General features: G+C 42.8%; 2 protein-coding genes across 6 annotated transcripts; one reads left to right on the forward strand and one right to left on the reverse strand.

Moving 5' to 3' along the window:
- Positions 1–1,925: 1,925 nt before the first annotated feature.
- On the forward strand, positions 1,926–14,441 carry MRPL10 (mitochondrial ribosomal protein L10). The gene is made up of 5 exons (XM_068120267.2): positions 1,926–2,010; positions 7,179–7,348; positions 8,422–8,586; positions 10,791–10,935; positions 11,209–14,441. The coding sequence occupies exons 1-5, from the start codon at positions 1,956–1,958 to the stop codon at positions 11,493–11,495; spliced, it is 822 nt and encodes a 273-aa protein (XP_067976368.2). The 5' UTR covers positions 1,926–1,955; the 3' UTR covers positions 11,496–14,441.
- Positions 13,907–18,233, reverse strand: SNF8 (SNF8 subunit of ESCRT-II). Of its 5 annotated transcripts, none has more exons than XM_078779961.1 (9): positions 18,196–18,233; positions 17,767–17,917; positions 17,576–17,626; positions 15,461–15,599; positions 15,156–15,260; positions 14,942–15,014; positions 14,678–14,819; positions 14,437–14,511; positions 13,907–14,329 (listed from the first exon to the last, which is right to left on the reverse strand). In XM_078779961.1, exons 2-9 carry the CDS (start codon positions 17,818–17,820, stop codon positions 14,204–14,206), a joined length of 765 nt encoding a protein of 254 aa, XP_078636087.1. In that variant the 5' UTR covers positions 17,821–17,917; positions 18,196–18,233; the 3' UTR covers positions 13,907–14,203. The 5 variants fall into 5 exon arrangements, with proteins under 5 accessions (XP_078636087.1, XP_078636088.1, XP_067976370.2 ...); XM_078779962.1 differs by having other exon boundaries at positions 18,134–18,198; XM_068120269.2 differs by having other exon boundaries at positions 18,028–18,198.
- Positions 18,234–18,834: the final 601 nt, after the last annotated feature.

Consider the following 18,834-nt stretch of genomic DNA (forward strand, 5'->3'; position numbering starts at 1 on the left):
CAAGATATATAGCGCCAGAATGTGGGCCTCTGAGTCTTCAGTCTGGTGCTTTACCTGCATGCATACCTTACTTTAAGAAAAATTCTCATGGGATTTGATGAAATCCTAACATATTTATTTGAGATCTCATAAGAAATTTTGGGAGATTTTGTAAGGATTCACTCCTTGTGTTGCCTCTCATTATGCAAATGAAGGTCTACATCCAACTTGGCCAAACTCCTTGGAACTCTCTTTAGAAAGTTCCATGATGGGGCAACTGTGTTCTTTGTACTTTCCACCTCGGACTGCAGGTTGTCCAGGTAGTCAACCAACTTGGAAACCCCCTCCAATCGTTGATGCTCAAATTCCCGGGACTACAGTATTAGTTTAATCATGCAATATACGATCCCACCTGGTCCAGGATTCGATGCTTTCCATGAGTAGTTTGAGTACACACACTCACCTCTAAGCTGTCTAGCCCGGGTTCGAATCCCGACACAGCTATAAACTGTCATCCTGGTGTTCCACAGGCGGAGTGATTCATCAATCCAATGTGTGTTCCTTTGCGTCCCGTCTGCCAACATTCGTTGATGGAGTTAAAGATCCCACGACGCCCTGCGCGGAGAGTAGGAGAGTCATCGGCGGCACTCTGAACAAATTCCTGCCCTAACCATCAACGACACAGCCGGGCCCTCAGCCAACGATGCTTCACCGAGTTGTTAACCCGCTCAGCGAGCGCTCTACACTAACAGCTGCAGATTTAGTCAGCTTCACGATGTCAATAAATTATATTTCGTTCAAAATCATGGTAGATTAGCAAACCTATACATTTTTGGAAAGGTTATAGCATAAGGAAACTAAAAATCAATGTTTACATTTGGAGAGATACCTGTATGGCGGCCATTTTGGATTTTCAAAATGGCCACTGTAAAATACATATTTTGTTCTATTTCTGCCTCTAATTACCCTAAAAACTTTTTAAAATATACTAAACCTATATTTTCAGGGACAAGGAATCCAATGAAAGTATCAAATTAGTGCTATGGGGAATGGTAAGACACGAATCAAAGGTTTTGAATTGCAAAATACTGTCTTTATATTCGCGATATGTTGCATAATCAAATACATGTTATCATTTTGTACAGGCAGTTAATAACATCAAAATGTGTCACAATAATTCATATCACCAAACATACACAGGCAGTCAGCAAAATCATGTATACACATGCAGTCGGTATAACTTCACATCTACACAGGCAGTCAATGACAAAATATACACAGGCAGTCAATGGCATCAAACATACACGATTACAGAATATGCCATTTAGAGTTCGTCATCACCGTCCTGTGTGTCGTATCCGACAATATAGTCCGTATCGTTTTCACAGTCCGTTCCACACAAGCAAAGGTCGGTCAAATTGATTGGCAAATCGAATTGGTCGAATGGTCGATCGAATCGGTCGAATGGTCGAATGGTCGATCGAAGCGATTGGTCGAATTGGTCGAATGGAATTGGTCGATTGGTCGAATTGGTCGAATTGGTCGAATCGAATTGGTCGGAATTGGCAAATGTAAACATTGATTTTCAGATTTTCCATGTATAAATAACGTTTCCAAAAATGTATAGGTTGGCTAATCTACCATGATTTTGAACGAAAAAACATAGTGAACCTGACTAATTGGTAAGTCACTCACCCATGATGTAAATAGATGCTTATGAAATTTAATCTAACATAATATTTTAAAATGATTTTTAAAGCGACGTTTTAAGAATAATAGGTAAAAACGAAGCAAACGATGCGAAAGGCGGTGGTTTCAGGAAAGGTGGATAATGTGGTTTTTATTTTTAATTAGACTATACTTTTATAAGTCATTTAATTATCCCGTAAAACGTTAAGTATATGTCTTGGTAGGTTTAAAGATTTTAACGCCAATTCAGCAATCCATTGAGGTGCGAGTCGGAAGCTGCTGGCTGCATGATATTCGCTCCCAACATGGCGGCCTCCAGGGCGATATTCGTGTCTTGTTTCGGTAAAGTCAATCGTATCGTGTTATTCATGTGATCGTTAAAACATTTGTTCCGATGTGCTTTGGTCTATAAATGAGTGACAACCGTTTTTGTGTCGTGTAACATGTTGGATATAAAATGAGACGTTTTGCACAAGGAATACGAATGGTGGAAGACTGGAAGGGAGAGAAGGTTGTTGGCGGTGGCGGGAGGGAGGACGAGGGAGAGAAGGTTGTTGGGGGTGGCGGGAGGGAGGACGAGGGAGGGAAGGTTGTTTGGGGTGACGGGAGGGAGGACGAGGGAGAGAAGGTTGTTGGGGGTGGCGGGAGGACGAGGGAGAGAAGGTTGTTTGGGGTGGCGGGAGGGAGGACGAGGGAGAGAAGGTTGTTGGGGGTGGCGGGAGGGAGGACGAGGGAGAGAAGGTTGTTGGGGGTGGCGGGAGGGAGGACGAGGGAGAGAAGGTTGTTGGGGGTGGTGGGAGGGAGGACGAGGGAGAGAAGGTTGTTGGGGGTGGCGGGAGGGAGGACGAGGGAGAGAAGGTTGTTGGGGGTGGCGGGAGGGAGGACGAGGGAGAGAAGGTTGTTGGGGGTAGCGGGAGGGAGGACGAGGGAGAGAAGGTTGTTGGGGGTGGTGGGAGGGAGGACGAGGGAGAGAAGGTTGTTGGGGGTGGCAGGAGGGAGGACGAGGGAGAGAAGGTTGTTTGGGGGTGGTGGGAGGGAGGACGAGGGAGAGAAGGTTGTTGGGGTGGCGGGAGGGAGGACGAGGGAGAGAAGGTTGTTGGGGGTGGTTGGAGGGATGACAAGGGAGAGAAGGTTGTTGGTGGTGGCGGGAGGGAGGACGAGGGAGAGAAGGTTGTTGGGGGTAGCGTGAGGGAGGAAGAGAGAGAGAAGGTTGTTGGGGGTAGCGGGAGGGAGGACGAGGGAGAGAAGGTTGTTGGGGGTGGTGGGAGGGAGGACGAGGGAGAGAAGGTTGTTGGGGGTGGCAGGAGGGAGGACGAGGAAGAGAAGGTTGTTTGGGGGGTGGGAGGGTGAGGGACGATTGTTAAGGAAGTGTTGTGTGGGGAGAAAGGGTTGCTAGGGGAAGGGGAGGGGGGGTTGTTGGGGTAGGGGGGATTTGCAGAAGGGGGTGTTGGTTACCCTTCGAATTGGGAGAAGGCCGTTAACATGAAAGAAGCAAACTACCTGGTTAATTGGTTTATAAGTGCAGAATCTGCTTCCCAGACAGCAAGCACACTCTAATATAGCAAGCAACATAACCTGATGTTAAGGAACCTCCAACGACACCAGACAATTTGCTACTCGCAGTCCAGACAGAAATTTGTAATTTGTTCAGTGTGCATGCGATAACTCGTCTGCTCTTCGTGTGGGAACCGTGGGATCTTTAATGTCCACCCATTGATTCCGGCAGACAGGACACCCTGCTTTTAGTCACACTTTGCTGAATCGCCTTGTCCGTGCACCACCGGTATGGTAGTTTATAGTTGGGTCGGTATTCAAACCCAGTCTAGACAAGTCAAGGCAAATTTACATACAGTGTCTTCAGAAAGTATTCACGTATTGACTTGACAAAGTATTGACTCTTTTCACATTTTGTTGTGTTACAGCCTGAATTTAATATGGATTTCATTTAAATTTTTTTTGTCACCAATCTGCACAAGATTCTGAAAACGTGTTTTTTTTTCTGAAAACAGTGAAAACGTGTTTTTACAATTTTGCTACAAAATTATTTTTAAAATGACAGAAAAATATCAAATTTACACAATTATTCAGCCCTCAAGTGCCAATACTTCATCGAAGCTCCTTTGGCAGCGACTGCAGCTTCAAATCTTCTTGGGTATGTCTGTATCAGATTTGCACATCTGGATTTGGGGAATTTCTCCCATTCTTCCTTGCAGATTTGCTCAAGCTCTGTCAAGTTGGATGGGAGTGTCGGTGAACAGCATATTCAAGTCTTTCCACAGATTCTCAATGGGATTCAAGTCTCGGCTTTTGTTGGGCCACTCAATAACTTCTTGTTTTCATGTTCTTGTTCTGAAGCCATTCCAGTGTTACTTTGGCTGTATGTTTGAGGTCATTGTCCTGTTGGAATGTAAATGTTCACCGCAGTGTAATGTCTTTTGCACTCTGAAGCAGGTTCTCAAGGATTTGCCTGTCTTTGAAGTTCTACGGACAGTTCTTTGGACTTCATTGCAGAGTTTCTGCTCTGACATTCACCATCAACCGTGGTACCTTTTATAGAAAGTCCTCTCTGGTCGTAGTCAACGTGTGGCCCTGAATGGATTTCTCTCATCTCCCCTTCCTGTTCAGGCTGGAGTTCCCCAAGGCAGTGTGCTGGGCCCTGTGCTTTTTCTGGTCTTTATCAATGATCTCTCCGACTCTCTGGAAAATCCTCTCTATCTCTTTGCTGATGACTCCACTCTCTGCCGCTCCATTCCTCTTCCCTCAGATCGGCAGTCTGCAGCCTCCTCACTCTATGAAGACCTGGACAAAATCACAGACTGGTCAAACAAGTGGAACATGTCTTTCAATCCTGACAAATCTCACTCTCTTACTATGTCTCTCTGAAAAGATCGACTGGACAACCCTCCCATCTACTTTCTCAAAAATCCTCTCCAAGAAGTTCTGTCACTCAAGCTTTTGGGTCTCACTATCTGCCATGATCTTTCTTGGGAATACCACATTTCCAAGCTGGCCTCCAAAGCCAGTCGCCGACTGGGCATCCTCCGTCGTGCGAAGTCCTTCCTCGGCACACCTGAGCTCCTCACCACATACAAGGCTTTCATCCGCAGCTCAATGGAATACTGTTCTCCCCTATGGGCTGGTGCTCCTGCCTCACACCTGGCTCGGCTTCACGCTGTTGAATCCAAAGCTTTCAAAATCATTGGAATCTCCCGCGATGAAGCTATCTCTGAGGGCCTTTCACTCACTCACCGCAGGCAGGTAGGTGGCCTTTCTGTCTTCTACCGACTCCTCTCCGGCCTTGCTCCCCCAGCTCTCTCTGTGCTCTGTCCCCCAAATATTCCTACAGGTCGCACAAGATCTGCCTGCAACCCTCTGATGGTTAAACTGCCGAAATCTCGGCTCTCTGCTCACCTTCACTCTTTCATTCCTCTTTTCTCCCACCTGTGGAACAAACTCCCACACTCCCTTCAATCCCTCTCCTCCCTCCAGGTCTTTAAAACAGCTGTTCACCTCCATCTCTTATCTTCCCCCATCCATAACCTTGATCTTTTCTACCCCCACTAATTCACCCCAGATCCACCTTGTTTGAAATTCCAACTTCTTTCCTGGAAATCCTGGCAGTGTCCATATGTTTATACCTCTCCCACCCCCCCCCCCCCCCCTTCACATGCCTCCCCCCCAAAGCCCTCTCCCTCCCACAGATCTCTCGATGTCTCCATGTCTCTCGGTCCCTGCTCTCAAATGTTGTGTTTGTGTCCTTCCCCCTCTCTCCCCATCTTGTCTACCACTCCCGATGTTATTTGTTTTATGTGTCTGTTTGTCTTTCTGTGTGATTAATGTTCGCTCTTTCACGAGCCTCGATCTTGTATACAAAAAAAAAAAAAAAAAAAAAAGTGCGTTTTTCTAAATCATTGAATTGAATTGAATTGGCTACAGGTGGACTCCAATCAAGTTGTAGAGATTTCTCATGGATGATCAAAGGAAATTTGATGCACATGAGCTCAATCTGGAGTGTCATAGCAAAGGGGTTGAATACTTATTGACTCAATACATTTCAGCTTTTGATTTAAATTAATTTGTAAACATTTCGAAAGAAAAAATCCTACTTTGTCATTATGGGGTATTTTGTGTAGATTAATGACAAAAAAATCACATTTAATCCATTTTAAATTCAGGCTGTAACACAACAAAATGTGGAAAAATCAAGGGGTTTGAATGCTTTGTGAAGGCATTGTACCTCTACGCTATTTTGCTTGATTTAATTATTTTATTTATCATCATGTAGTAAATGCTAAATGGCAATATTCTTTTCCTATCTGGTGATGCCTTCATTTATTAAGATAACATATAAAAGAGCAACATCGTATTTCTTATTGGGAGGCATTGAGAACTGAATCTATTCAGGTCATTGATAAAAGGTCTTGCTGTCACTTTTGACCAAACACCTGGTGCAGGACGACATTGTCAGCATTTCAGATAAACGGGACACTTATGCTGGTCTAATAACGTCTTTTTAAAAAATCTTTGCATAAAAACCTATCCCGAGTCGTAAGGCCACATAAAAATAAAAAGTTGTTGAGCGTCCTTTTTTCTCAAAAGTTCGGGTAGGGAGGGAGGTTTTTATTTTTATTTTTTATATTTTTTTTCCTACTTTCCATTGAGTTTTGTTGACATGGAAAAATATGAAATAAAGACTCCTTTCTCCTCAAAATGATTTTATTTCTTCATTCATCGGGTTCCATCCTGTGATCCGTGGCCGTGTCTGCAGCCAACACAAATTTGAGAAATGAGCCAAGAGTCTTTGTCACATCAGAAATTTTGCAAGCTGGTGAAACTTTCGTCATGTCAGTTTTACTGGGCCCGGCGAATACTTTGACAAAAGTACCGCGTGTATCGTCAGGCAATGGCTCCCTATCCCCATCAAACTTGCCGTCTGAGAACTCTGCATAGAAGTCCGAGATTGTAACATCCAACTCGATATTGCACGCAAACCAGTCCTTCACCGTCTTGGAAGAGCCCTCACGGGCTATTGATGCGATCACAATAGGCATTTCAAGCCGATTCTAGCACGAATCAATACAGATTTCAGTGGGAAAAATCTCACAATAGCCGCCATGAATGGCCAACGTAAAATGGGTGAAGTTGCCCGAGGCACTTGCGACGCTCTGCGCAGCACGCACTGCGCATGCGGTGCAGAACGGCGCCAAATTTGAATGTGAAAAGATCGTTTTTAATGATTTTTTTCAAAATAAAAAAAGTTTCGGGTCGGGTGTGTTTCGTAGGGTCGGGCGGGGACGATCAACAACTCTTTTTTAAAATCTGGCCTAACCAAGACATCAAACCAAATGTCCAGGAGGGTTAGAGCACTGATTGTTATCTATTTATAGGAAGTTTGTAGGCCTGAATACGTTCAGGTTCAGGAGTACTGAATACACGTTACCTTTGTCAGCCGCTAATGCCACATTGCTTTTCAGGTTATGGTGCTAACCTCTCAATGAACATGTTTTCAGGCAGGGCATGGCCAATGCAGCCGGTGCGGTATCGGGCCAGGTCTGTGACGCGTCACTGGCGGGCTATGTCTCCACTGCGAATGAAAGTTCTGGCTATCACCAAATACATCCCCCCGAAGCCAGCGATACCGGAATGTTGTGTAAAACCCATGGAAACATTCACAACAGAAGTAAGGGATTGATGTGCATGGTACCCTGAAAAAATGGTGGTGTTTATGAAGACATGATTTTGGGTTGGCATGCTTGGCATTCCCATCTGAGCACTAAGCTCATCTTGTGATCGCCCAGGTTAAAATTGCTTATGGAGGAGACGCTATCTTTAAAGATCTCCAACCCCCTGACCCTCTACCTACCTCTGTTATTTCCACCAACTGGAATGACCGACCACCTCTCAAATCCAGCCACCGACTTAACACATGCACGGATTTTCCTTTGATAACCACCTGAAAAGAAGGACAACCTGGTTAATGTGGCCAAAAGCCATGAAATCTGGTGAATGCTATGACAAGCAACCATGACATTTGATCAATTTCCTGACCGTAGGTTTTGTTATACTGTGTGAAGTTAACCCGAGCTCCCACAAAAAATAAAAATAAAAAGTAATTATATATATATATATAATATATATATATATATATATATATATATATATATATATATAGTTGAGGTGGAGAAGGTACTGCATATGTGTTGAGAACCAAAATTCTATGTTTCTTTGCAAAGAAAACATTTTGCTGACATCTTGATATCAATTAATATACTGTATTATTAAAACTGAAATTGACCCCCATAGTTACCATGCAAAGGGTAATGTAGATGTGTCACACAAGAGCGCATGGTGACTTGAGTGTCCCTCTAATGAAGGATCACCTGATTTGAGACACCGCCTTGGCCTTGGGCACGAGGGACGGTTTCTCAAGACATGATCTACTTTCCTGTTGATTCTGCAGTTGTTTGCTGTCCTTGTAGATCGTGTAAAAGTTCAATGATGTCTCCGAATGTTGTCTTGCATGTGATGTATGCACAAGCTCCTCTATGAACTGCACACTACTGTTTGAATTAAAATAAAAAGCTTCTACCAGGCCTTGCAAGCTTGTTCTGCCACTATTTACAATATTGCTGTTGGTTTCCCTTTGACTTTCACACACCCCTCATGTCTTTCTACATGTATGCATTAGTCCTTTTTGTATACTTTCGAGTTTGCTCAAGCTCTTAACACGTGGTTATCCTTTTCCATTTCCAGAAAAGCAAGTTGGAACAGCTCCTCGAGGCAAAGGTTGAGGACGCATTCAGAGAAAGCACCATGATTGCAGTATTTCAAAATTGCTCCCTTAAAATGAAGGAGTTGTTCTTGCTGCAGCACAAATTGAAGAAACATGGAATAGTCATTCATGCATTTGGTAGCAAGGTAACGGAAGTTTTTTTCCTTTTTTTCTTCTTTTGTCCCTTGGTATGTAAATTATTTACTTGTTTTTACAAAATATAGCTTCATTGAAGAGAGAGGGACAGAGAGTAAAATAGCAGTGGACTGACAGTGTGGCTGCAGTTGGACACGACGATCAAGTGAAAGAATGAAGCGGAAAACAGGAAAAGGGCTGAGAGAGCGGAGGGGAGGAAACAATAATCTGCAGGAGGGTTGGATTCGGTAGGTTTAATAGGGTAGACAAGATTGGAGGGGAAGATGGGGGTGACATGAGACACTGCTTCATCACTTGTTTGAAGCTCTGGAGTGAAGAGGGTGATCGAACAGTCTCCGCAAGACAGTTCCACAAACGGAGCAGAAGTGTCCGTGTGGAAAACTTGGATTTTTGGAGTTTAATCAGGAGCGGGTTATAAGAAGAATTCTGTCTTGGAGGAGCTGGGGAAAATTTGAGGTTTGAGAGGAAAGGAAGAGGTTGACTGAAGAAGAGATTAAAAATAAAAGGTCACAGACCTGTCTGGGATGTGAGTATATATGGTAATTTCTGTGATTTTTCTTCCTGTTTTCATTGAATTTGTTGTGTTTATTGTTTAAATATTGGTTCTTCCGGAGAGGTACGATCCGATTGAGATAAGAAAAGAGGAAGAAGAACCTCGACAAGAGGAAGCAGGACTTGATTGATGACTCAGGGTGCCGACACAGGACTTGTGAGCGATATCAACACGTGGTTGTTTGGTGTTTTTCCTGTTGCGACCGGGATTGTGGAACGTGTGGTAAACAATCCTGGATTTTGGAAGTTTCATGTTGTGGCTGTAAAAGAGAGCAATAGGCCTTGTGCCTCAGCCTCATCACAGGAAATGCCAATAATTTTGAGAGCGTTTGATTATATGTAGATATAACAACAAATGATGTTCAGTCTGTAACAGTCTTTGGAAACCAGCTTGGCCTTATTTTTAGTCCAGGATAGGTAATGGTGGAGGTTGAGTCCTAAGTTCAAGACATTGAACCTCTACCAGGGAGTTATCCATGGAAATAGATAGTTGGGTTAGTTTGGCGATCTCTCCTGAGTGACAAGGTCTCAGGAACATCTTTAGGAAGGTACCACCAGTAAGATTTGCCAGGATTGAGAGACATGTTCCATTTATCAGACCAGTATCTCATCTATTCTAGATCAACAGAGAGTGGTGCAGCTGCAGCATGCAGGTGAGTACCATAAGTTACTGCACAACTGTACAATATTAACATCAGACTGAAAAGAAGAAAAGCTTGACATCAGCAGTAATAATTATTTGATATGGTTTATAATTGGAAGTAAGTTTACTGGCTTATAATGGAGAGGATTTTTTTGCACTCTTCTTGTATTGTCAGTGGGAGTGATGTTTGCTGGCTTCCAGACAGATGGAAGGTGGCCAGAGGACAGGCTGAAGAGAGCAAAGGAGATGCAAGAGCAGCAGAACATGGGCACTGATGTCATCTGGGCCCGTTTCCAATGAAGGGTTGAGGCTAGATACAACTTTACATTCTCAGGTGCTAAAGAGACCGAGTTGAGAAGGCAGTATGCACGAGAGGGGTATGGTCTGGGACAGGGTGGCATGGGTTGGGTATGCAAAATTCGGAGGCAAACACCGAGTTGTGAAATCCTACCTTGTCCAGAGCAGAATCTGAGGAGAGGCCATTTGAGGTGATGATCGAGGGGAAGCATAACCCAGAGAGACAGACTTTATAAGGTACCGCCAATATTTTGAGGACGGAGAACTGCTTGGAGGGTTTCGCCTTGGTTATCATGTTTATTTTTTCCTGGCTTTCCAAAGGAAGGACACACTTTTTGCAAGCCTTGCAGGCATTAATCAAGCAAGCTACTTGACTGCAGCCACGTGGTTATAGGATTTGGTGCCGAGAGGATGGGTATGATAGCCGCAAACAAAATGGGATAAACCTGTTCGTAAGAGTAGATTTTATGAAATCATTCCTAGGTGGAATCAATATCGGACGCTGTGGAGATGGCAGCTCATTATTCAGTGTTCAGGTTGCTCTCTAACCATAGCTAGAGAGATGAGGGCAATGATGAGAATATGGTCAGAGGAACCAACAGGGGCAAACAAGGAACAGGAGACGTTGGATGATAAGTTTTTAACACCAACTACCCCTCTTCCCTCCCTTCCTCCTCCCACTACTTTCCATTGCCATTGCAGATGGTTCACACTGTACTCAAAGATACAAAATTCCATAACCTGTTACCACTTTTCCTCGGTACAAACTATGTGATGACGAGCAAGGAGGCCAAAGTGAAAGAGCTGCTGCGTGCCATCAAAGCTTTCCCACAGATAGTGCTGCTTGGTAAGACTTTAGAAAATCTGATATCCAAAGGGGTCACCGTTTACGAACTTTGCATTTTGAAATCGCCTGGTATTGGAACGTGCAAAATTGGAATGCTGTTGAATGTTGTGGCTGTAAAATTGCAGCATCAGACGTTTAAACACTAAATTGTGGCCGAAAGCTACAGGTTGAAGGCAGTCATTGTTGTGATGGCTGTTTTGTGGTTGCATGAACTTTATTACAACAGATGTATTTATGCTTTGGCGCTTTTCACGATTCCTTTTTGTGCTGCAGGTGGTTGCGTCGGAAATCGATTGTTGAGCATCCAAGGCCTTAAGGCCTGCGCGGGACTCCCCAGAATGGAAGATCTGCAGGCCCAATTTCTGGGGACCACAGCCCAGCTAGGCCAAAAGACTACAAGTCTGCTGCAGTGGCCACTTGTGGAGTTCTCGTATATGTTGCAACAACATGTCCAGATGCAGGAAGCCATGGTGGCCCCACATACAAGGGACTCTACCTCAAACAATGCAAGCTCCGAGACCTATGCCACAAAGTCCGACTCTGAAGAATCTTCTCCTTGAGTGCGCTGGAGTTTATCACAAGAAAGCCTCGCAAAAGGGCACAAATGTATCAAATTCTGTGTTTGTATTTTAGAGCTTCTGTAAATCAAGTAATTCTACGTTTGAGAAAATACATTATCGAACCTGTTGTGGATACCTGTGCAATGATAGACATTACAAAAGTGGGAAATAATTACCGACACCACCAAAGCTGGCTGGGTGTCTGTGAGCAGGATATCTCAAAACGTTGTGGACGGATTTGGATGAAACTTGGTTGGAAAGTTGGGTTTGTGACAAGGACGGATTAATTAGATTTTGGAAAAATCCAGATACTATAATCTTTTAAGTGATTCTTCACCATTGGGAGATATGGCCAAAAACGATACATAGCACGATATCTGAAAAAGTTGTGGATGGATTAGGTCGAAACTTGGTGGCCAATTCATAATCCGTTCACAACGTTTCGAGATATTGTGCTAATAGCTGAGGTACCCGGCTTCGCCCGGGTTGAATAAGAATAATACAAATATATGATGAAAAGAACATGTATATTTTAGAGCAATATCACAGTACATTTCCTACATGACGTTTTTTCAATTTCTCAAAACCTCTGGGTATACAACATTTCTGGTTTTCTTACTTGGTGCCAAGACATAAAGATTGCTTGGTTTTCCAACCCTCGAGCAGCCCACGTACAGCTGGCCATGGGCAAACACTTGTTCTGTGAAGTTCAGGCCTACAACCTTCATTGATTGCCCCTGCGCCCTGTTGATGGACATAGCAAAACATAGCCTGATGGGGAACTGAATCCTCTTGAAGGAGAATGGAAGGTCAGGTGGAATAAGTGGTATCCTTGGAATGAATACTTTCTCTCCTCTGTATTGTCCTGAGAGGATGGTTGCCTCTAGGACATGCGGCATCATTTGCTGGATTGTCAATCGTGTTCCATTACACAGCTTTGGTGGATCAAGATTCCTTAGAAGCATGATTGGTGCTCCCACCTTGAGAATCAACCTGTGTGTTGGGAGTCCTTGAGGCTGACGACTATTGAGAAACTCAGTTGGGAGGTTTACTGCCTGATCTTCATGTCACTTTGTCAAGCGAATCATAATTTCTTTCATGACCGGGCAGCGAACGTCATTATGTGTGACATTACGTCACTCCTACGGACGTGAAAACATTTGTTTTCCTTAAAAATATATTTAAAATAAATAAAATAGTACATAAATTAACAATAAAAGAAGCTAAAAAACAATTTAAAATACAATAAAAAGCACATTAAAAATATATAAATATGTACGTACAGTATACTGTACATACGCGCAACTGCTGGTTCTCATTCAAAACAGAGGCGACGTACAGTATTCCGTTACTGTGTCTGTGTTAGCCATGGGTCCGAAGAAGGATAATGCTAGTGTTTCCAAGCGTAATGTGGTTACGATGGACGATAAGGTAAATCTGATTAAAAGGTATGGAAAAGGTGGAAAAGTGTCGGTGATAGCGCATAGACCTTATCGCGAATCAGAACCGCAATGCGTCATGGGATCGGAAAGGGGCAATAGCGCCGCCACAAACTACACCATGGAATTGCAGCTGGCCCGGTTTTTCAAACCATCGATATTAAAATAAAACGTAGCCTATAACCACCGGAATTTTATGCTGATTCCGAATCTGTCTAAAACTTTTGTCCGATGTGTAGTTCTTGAGTTATAAGCGGACATCCAGACAGACACACACACACAGACACTCCTCCTTTATTTATATAGATTTATCGTTTTTGGCCCTATCTCTCAGTGGTGAAGAATCACTTAAAATGTTTGTAGTATGTCTTTCTAGATAATAAACTGACAGCCAGGCCAGTCCTTCCCTAAGCTGTGCAGCAGTGACGAGTGGAATCAGTGTCGTGGTTTGTAATACTTTGTATAAAAAGTTTTACAGAAAAGATGTCAATTAAAAAAACCATCCGGATCTTCACCAAAATCGAATCAATTCGTCATTGTCATACACCCAACTTGTCCACCAAGCTCTGTCCGAATCCATCCAAACATCGAGATATCCTGCTCATAGGCAGACAGGTGAAAACATAACCTCCATCCATCTTCAATGACGGAGGTAATAATGCGAGTTAATACAGGACAATTTTCTATCTAGGGCATGCACCATGATGCATCAGCCCTTCCAACAAAGCACATGGATGGTGGTTTTTCGTCAGATCCTTTGGACGACGAAGCTAAAGTAGATGACTTGTCATCGATCTGTTGCGTACTGGACGTTTGCCCTTTATACGTCAGAGTTATGCATCCTTCCCCAACAATGATCAGTTAGAATTTCTTTTTTTGTGTAACGAGTAAGTAACGATGACTAAACTTTAAAATGTATGGCCAACACCAATAAAGTTTGAGGGAAAAGTTAAAAGGCCATTGTACAACGTGTGGAAAATATGAGACCAAGTTTTATTTGCATGATAGCATGACATAAAGCTTTACAAATGCCATGTTGCTGAAGTGAATAAGAATTTACTCCATCTCACAGCAGAGGATAGACATACACTTAACGATACACCATTCATCATCGATACATTTGCATTGATCAGATTTGCCAATGAATAAGGCCCTCATCGACGAATCAAATTCCCCGATGACTAAACGTGCAGCCACGATGGCCCGTGTCTGGATTTTATTCATGACTGATTTTTGTTTTGCCACTGATGGTTTCACTGCTGCTGGAGATCAAGGAGACGTCTCGTTTAGCTCGTCGAGTGCAGCATCTTTGGAGCACAAAGCTGGAAACCAGTACTGAGGTCCGTCAGTGGCTTGCATGTCCAACCAGGCCAGGCCTTCCCTAAGCAGATACGTCTTGAGAAGTGACAAGAGTGGAATTAGTGTCGTGGTCAAAGTCTGTACATACTTTGTATAAAAATGAACGTTTTATAGAAAAGATGCCAATTAAAAAAGCATTTTACCAGGACATGGTCTATTCTCTCAGGTTCCCATTTTAGTGCTGCTTTCACTTCCGCCGCGGACGTGTAACCATTCGCCTGCATGCACGACAAGGATGGGCCGTAACATTATGCTTAACCCCCCCTCATTTCTCTCAACCCAACAAACCTTTCCCAGCATGTAAAGATGCATTCCCATGTACAGCAAGTCGTACCAAGAGGTCACGGTTGAAAGCAAGCTGCTGTTAAAGCACACATACTGCACCTCTGCAAGCTGCAGCACAGTCGTATGGTCCATATTCAGTTCTGCAGGTACTGACTGGACAAGGTAGGAACCACCCATCTGAATCATGCTGAAGCCATTGCCAAGAACCTTGAGCTTCTTGATCGCACGGATCAGGTCATCCCTGGGATCAAATGGAAAGTATTGTTCACACCGTTTTTCATAATGCAGTAGAAAAGCCAAAGTTCGCATGGTCAATCATGTCACAAATGTTTCCATTAGGTCTGCATCGAGTTCATTACTTACTGACTCACGTCTTGTGCCAGCTTGCCCCTGCTTTTCAAAACTCGCTTGTGCAGCTCTTCGAGCATCATAAGCCCTGTTTGAGCAACACAAGGCACATATAAACAGGTAACCACAAAGCATTATCTGTAATGGACTTACCTTATGGTTGTAGATACAGCATGTACACTACGGTGCGGAAGCAGCACAAAGTAACGGATCATTTGGAGTTGCTCACCCCCATTGCGATGCCGCAGTGCAAGACACACCTCCACAATCTGTACACCAAGTTCATAGTAGAAGTCTCCCACACCCAACATCTCGGACCAAAACCCCTTTCCAGCTGAGATGCAACGCAAAACACACACTTCGTGAGGCTGGAATCTCTATGAATTGGCCAGATATTTAGACTTCTAATAATAAGGGAATATGCCAAAGCGGTGAAAACAGAGAGCACAGAACTTCTTTTAACCTATAAACAACAATCCAAAAACAGCAACTTGGGCCAGGATTCAGACGGTCTTGCAGTTTGAGGCCACGTACATGCGAGAGGATCCACGCCGATTGTTGCACACATGTTCTGGAACTGCATTCGAAATTGAGGGTTTTTACGGATGTCTTGCTTGCGCTTGCTGGCAAATTGCTCGAGATGGCCACGAAATGTTTCCAGCTGCTTTGACATCTGTGGGAGACATTGCTCATTTTACAAGGCTATTTTACAAGGCAACTATTCCACCTGATTGTAAGATCAAGTTCAGGCTTAAATGAGCACAATACATAAACGGGGACCCGAACAAAGATCTATGACTTTAATGGCATCTGATGAGAATTTCATCAAGTGTTATTTGATCTCATGAGAAATACAAGATATTTTGGAAAGTGAAGAACAAATGTGTTGGAATGAAGGGTCAACGTTCCAACATCAATCATCTGTAGGATGAGATGATATTTCAGTGATGAAGTGTTCACGTTGGAGCTCTCTGTGAAGGCCTAATTCGACTTGACTACAAGCTGCAAGTCATGACACTTCATAGGTAGTGTTGTACGATCGAGGATGCCACCATGTTGGAGCTGCCCCAAAACCAGGCGTCCTGTCTCTTCCCACTCGTGTAGAAAGATGCCATCAAGCGCCTTTCAAAGAGTTGGTCATTGTGTACAGGTACTTTGGCCAAAGTTAAAATGTCTGTCTTTTGAGTGAGATTCTCTGTGTCACAAGATTGATAACTAATAAATAAGGGATAGACAGCACAAACCTTCCGATTATGAATAGCACATTGAAAATCCCCCACACACACACAATCAAAATCGAAACCCAAAGCTAATGAGAATCCAAAAAATAAAAAACATACAAAATTGGAAATAAATACCTGCTGAGATAATAGCTGCTGAGAACAAACTCAAAATACAGATGATCGCAAGAAAGATTAAAAAGAACTATGACAGTCAACAAAGGTTTGAAAATATTCTACCGTGAACGAGGGAATTCCCCCTCGCAAATGGAATAGAAGATGTCACACAAGAAACAGAAAGAATGAGTACATCCCCAACAATTGCAAAAATAAAGAAAGAAAAATATAAAACAAAATATCAACAGATATATACTGACGACTGGGAAAACTATAAAAGAGCAGAAAGGTACAAAAAAAAGCATTGGACAGATTGGGAGTAGACGAAGAAGGCCCTTTGGAATGGCTAAGAAGAGGTCACCTCAACTGGGATGGAGAACGAATCATAAATCATCATCGGGTCGATCTTGATCGGACAAAATAAATGCTCCAGACAAAGTTCATAATAAATGCTCATGACCAAAGACACTCCACAAATGGCTTTAAGAAAATGGTGGGACCGAGTCAATCAGCAAGTGGAGGTTCTTCCAGGTTCTTCCAGAAAATACGAGTCACCTCTTATCGGAATGTAAAAACTCATGTCAGAGCAGCTGTACACCCAAAGACACAACAAAGTATGTCGAGTAATCCACTGGCACATCTGCAGAAATTTCAATATCCCAGTTCCCCAAAACTCATAAAAACATGAACCAAAAGCAATAATTGAAAACAATGAAGTAATGCTCACCTATGACCTGATGATTCCATCAAGCGTGAACATAGAAAACAAAGCATTGTGAACGGATATAGTACTGAGGCACAAAAAAAGAAATGAAGGCATTGCTAATTGAGATATCAGTATTCCGCAATTTTGGTCTAAATAATGAAGAAATCAATAAAATGACCAAATACCAAGCCCTCCAGAATGAAGTGAAACGATCATGGAAGCTGAAGAGCGTCAAAACTGTACCAGTGATTATTGGATCAACGGGAATGATAAAAAGTAACCTTAAAAAGCTCAAAAAACATCCCTGGGAATATTACGACAAACGAACTGCAGTTGGAAGCTGTCCGAGGCTCAGTGACGATCCACAAAAAGAGCCCTTGGAACAAAAGTTTGAGAATAAGAAAACTTCACAAACTGGTCCATGAATCATGATCCCTCAGTGAAACAGGCGGATACTTCGGGACCTGGGAGGACTCTGTTCCACCTTCTGAAATCCGTATATGGAGATAACAACTAACACACACACACACACACACACACACACACACACACACACACACACACACACACACACACACACACACACACACACACACACATACACACCTGTGCAAGCTGATCAGCGGCTAAAACAGTTCCTCTTTCTTTGTACTTCGCCTGAAAACAACAATTTCCAACATTACTTCAAAAGAAGTGCTACGTTGTGTGTCCAGCAGATTTAAAGTCTGATGAAAAGGTTGTAAATATCAAGAGGTTTCCATTTATAAACATTCGACTTTATTTTGGTTCATTCTTACCTCTTCCAACTTCCTCTTCGCAATGGCACCTGCCCCGACTCCCCTTCGACGCATTTCGTGGAACGAGCAAGGACAGCCGGCTTAAAGAGCAAACCTCCAGCAGCTCTCAGATGATGGGCATCCACTGTGCTTTGTATTATGAATTTAAATCCTGGAACGAACCATTAGATCAAGGTGTAACTCCTGCACAAACCGAAGGTGCTGTTTGCAATAGTACAGTACCTCAATCCCCTCCCTCCAACACCAACTACACTACTGTACATTCAAAGCAGATCAGTGTGCAGTGTACAGTGCGCACACATAATCCAGACGATAAGTAAAATAAATAAATAACACAATGCTAGTAGCATTCATTCATAATTACGACCTATCTATCCATTCGGTTGACAATAGCCCATGGGAATGTCGACAACAACAACAACTGCTTACATTAAAACCAATCCTTCCGTCTACATATTAAGTTTCTCAAATTTTAACAAAAAAATAGTAACTTTCATCGTTTACGTGTTCATGCTTGTACACACTGTACAGATATTAATACATTGTTTCCTCCAATATTATTTTTGCATTTTTACTTTAAATATTTCATACTTAGAGCGATATTTCGATCCGGTAAAGCGGTGTCAGAACTTACTTTGTACTAACATTCGTTTAAATGTACAACGAAAAGCTATATAAAGTTTTCCAAAATACGTTATTTCATACTTTTTGAAATTAACGTTAATTTTCTTATATTTAATAAGCCTTAACTTTCTTTTTGGAGACTGTGAATTAATCAGTGTTTGTTCCCAAGTCGGAACAGTAACTATCACTTAAAAAAAAAAACATTTCTTTCCTAAATTCCTGTGTTTTAAATGTTTCCTATTTGAAATGCATCTCGACAATAAATGTATAATAAAAAATAATTGAGAGGAATCATACGATGATGAAGGGGAAATGATATAACTATCCATGGCGGAGTTGTTGGTTGCAATATTGCCGGTTAAGACGTTGAAAACATTTATTGTGATGCCAATTCATCGAACCTGTGTGCTGTGTGCCTTAGAAATGCAATTACAAACTACACTT

This window comes from Myxine glutinosa, chromosome 6 (assembly GCF_964187855.1).
Source record: "Myxine glutinosa chromosome 6, kmMyxGlut1.1, whole genome shotgun sequence".
NCBI lineage: Eukaryota > Metazoa > Chordata > Myxini > Myxiniformes > Myxinidae > Myxine > Myxine glutinosa.